The 3,046-nt window shown below is 39.3% G+C and overlaps 1 protein-coding gene across 1 annotated transcript in view; it reads right to left on the reverse strand.

The window, feature by feature from the left end:
- Positions 1-575: 575 nt before the first annotated feature.
- Positions 576-3,046, reverse strand: part of aldoab (aldolase a, fructose-bisphosphate, b) — a 5,718-nt gene continuing 3,247 nt past the window's right edge. The window contains exons 5-7 of the mRNA XM_050060747.1: positions 1,467-1,725; positions 1,139-1,338; positions 576-1,020 (exon numbers count right to left, since the gene is read on the reverse strand). Coding sequence (XP_049916704.1) covers positions 928-1,020; positions 1,139-1,338; positions 1,467-1,725 — 552 coding nt within the window. The 3' untranslated portion in view covers positions 576-927. The remainder of the gene's footprint in view (positions 1,021-1,138; positions 1,339-1,466; positions 1,726-3,046) is intronic.

Here is a 3,046-nt window from a genome sequence, read left to right on the forward strand (position 1 = left end):
TTTCTGTTTTTCCTATGCATTTATGTCTCGTTGTGGTCAAGTTCTGTCTCTTCGTAGTCATTTTGTGTCTCTTTGTAGTCATTATGTGTCTCTTTGTAGTCATTATGTGTCTCTTTGTAATCATTATGTGTCTTTGTAGTCATTATGTGTCTCTTTGTAATCATTATGTGTCTCTTTGTAGTCATTATGTGTCTCTTTGTAATCATTGTGTCTTCGTAGTCATTATGTGTCTCTTTGTAATCATTATGTGTCCCTTCGTAGTCATTATGTGTCTCTTCGTAGTCATTATGTGTCTCTTTGTAATCATTATGTGTCTTTGTAGTCATTATGTGTCTCTTCGTAGTCATTATGTGTCCCTTCGTAGTCATTATGTGTCTCTTCGTAGTCATTATGTGTCTCTTCGTAGTCATTATGTGTCTCTTTGTAATCATTATGTGTCTTTGTAGTCATTATGTGTCTCTTCGTAGTTATTATGTGTCTTTTTGTAATCATTATGTGTCTTTGTAGTCATTTGTTAGCTTTGCAGATATACAATAATGTTCTACAAAGACGCAAAAAGGAAGTAAAGCAACATGTTAGGGTAAAGACTTTATTCCATGGTACCAGTATAAAACATATACTGCACTTGATGGAATCAGACCAAGGAATAAAATAGTACAAGTCATGTAAAAAGAGTGTGGGAATCTTCACCTGAAAAAAAGTTTTTAAAAATAAAAGGTAAGGGAATGGAGGCAGAACATTTTTTTCCGAATCTCCTTGCTGTACCAACAACACAAGTGGAAGTTTCCCCCCCTTCACTTTCTACCAATATGCTATTGAAGGGCTGTTGTTCAGTAGCAGTTTCATGGGTGGAGCCAACGAGGATGTTTCCATGGTGACGTAATGTGGCGGGGAGAAGGTGGAAAGTGAAACGGTGAGTGTCCATGCTTAATAAGCGTGGTTGGCCACAAACAGTGACTCTCCGCCAGCAGTGCTGCCTCCAGCAGACACATATTTGCCAATGCAGGCCTGGCTGTTAGCCTGTAAGAGATAAAACGACAGCATTACTGAATGCACAATACAGTGCTTACAGTTCATATTGTTCTCTACCACAGCATATGTGTAAAAAAGAAACATTTCTATTTATATTCACACGTACCAGAGCTCTCTTGATGAACTCATCCTGGCATGCCTTTCCATTCTCCTTCTTGCCGGCCCATGCTTTGAGGGCAGAGGCCTGCAGGGCACGGCCATATGAGAAGGTCAGGGCCCAGGGCCTGTGCAGAGGGCACTGGTTCATGGCGTTCAGATTGATAGAGGCTTCCTCCTCACTCTGGCCACCAGACAGGAAAGTAATGCCTATACAGGAAGAGCATGAGAGTTTAGCAATGCACTTCTGTAGACATGTGAGTGAATACCGTACAGAATTGTGTCTGCAAAGTTTGCAAATGTGTGCATGTCAAGAGTATTGTGCACATCCAGCTCACCAGGGACTGCAGGGGGCACAGTGCGGCGCAGGGCAGTCACAGTGGCCATGGCAATCTCCTGGTTGCTGAACTTGTGTGAGGAGGAGTGTCCGGGGGTAACCATGTTGGGCTTGAGCAGGGTGCCCTCCAGGTAGACATGGTGGTCGGACAGTGCCTTGTAGACGGCAGCCAAGACCTTCTCAGTGACGTACTGGCAGCGCTTCAGGTCATGGTCACCATCAGGGAGGATCTCAGGCTCCACAATGGGGACAATGCCGTGCTGAGGACAGCGGAGAGTCAAAGTGACTGTGTTAGCATGACAGGAAGCAAACTGATAGTAAGGAAGAAATAAGAACTGCAGTGGGGACATACTGTGAGTGTTATGTATGAGTTTCTTATTGTTTCTGTGGTTTCTAAACCTGGTCCAGATTTGAAGAGGTTTTATTAAGTTTATGTTCATTAAATCACAGCAGGACTTAATAAATCAACACTTTATAAATTCCGGAGACCATCTTGACCAGAAGTAAAACAGCTACTTTCATTTCTTAATTTACTGTAAAAATAGATAAATGTAAAATATTTGATTTTTTGGTATAAAGAGTCCTAATGGAATTTTGAATCACCTTGAATTATTATCTGCAACATACTGAAATTGTTGTGCAAGTATCACAGTGAGAGGTAACATATCTTTCAACAGTGCAGGAACATTCACATTAAATTGCTTCAGAGGTTTTGTAAGTTCACACTGTTTTGATATCTTATCAGCTCCACCCAATGACCCACACAGGAAGTCAGTGTCATGGTGGCATTAAACATTAAATATTGGCCACACAAAACCAAGTTTGTCATGACACATCAAGTGCAACTGAAGGTTTTGAGGAAACTGAAAAATCCACCAATGCGACCGGGTTGGTTGTTTAGTCTCTCATGTCTCTTTTTTCCCCCTCATTTTTTAATTGCTTTGTTCTTTTTTTTTTTTTGTCTGTGATTGTTTTGCCCCTTTTGTAGTAATTTTTCGTCTTTTTGTAGTCATTTTGTGTCTCATTGTTGTCATTTTGTGTCTGTAGTCATTTTATGTGTCTTTGTAGTCATTTTGTGTCTCTGTAGTCATTTTATGTGTCTTTGTAGTCATTTTGTGTCTCTGTAGTCATTTTATGTCTCTTTGTGGTCATTTTCTGTCTTTTGTTGTCATTTTCTGTCTTTTTGTTTTCATTTTGTGTCTCTTTGAAGTCATTTTATGTGTCTTTGTGGTCATTTTCTGTCTTTTTGTTGTCATTTTCTGTCTCTTTGTAGTCATTTTATGCGTCTTTGTAGTCATTTTGTGTCTGTAGTCATTTTATGTGTCTTTGTAGTCATTTTGTGTCTCTTTGTAGTCATTTTATGTGTCTTTGTAGTCATTTTGTGTCTCTGTAGTCATTTTGTGTCTTTGTAGTCATTTTGTGTCTCTTTGTGGTCATTTTCTGCCTTTTTGTTTTCATTTTGTGTCTCATTGTTGTCATTTTATGTCTCTTTGTAGTCATTTTGTGTCTGTAGTCATTTTATGTGTCTTTGTAGTCATTTTGTGTCTCTGTAGTCATTTTATGTGTCTTTGTAGTCATTTT

The sequence above is a fragment of the Epinephelus moara genome, chromosome 13 (assembly GCF_006386435.1).
Source record: "Epinephelus moara isolate mb chromosome 13, YSFRI_EMoa_1.0, whole genome shotgun sequence".
NCBI lineage: Eukaryota > Metazoa > Chordata > Actinopteri > Perciformes > Serranidae > Epinephelus > Epinephelus moara.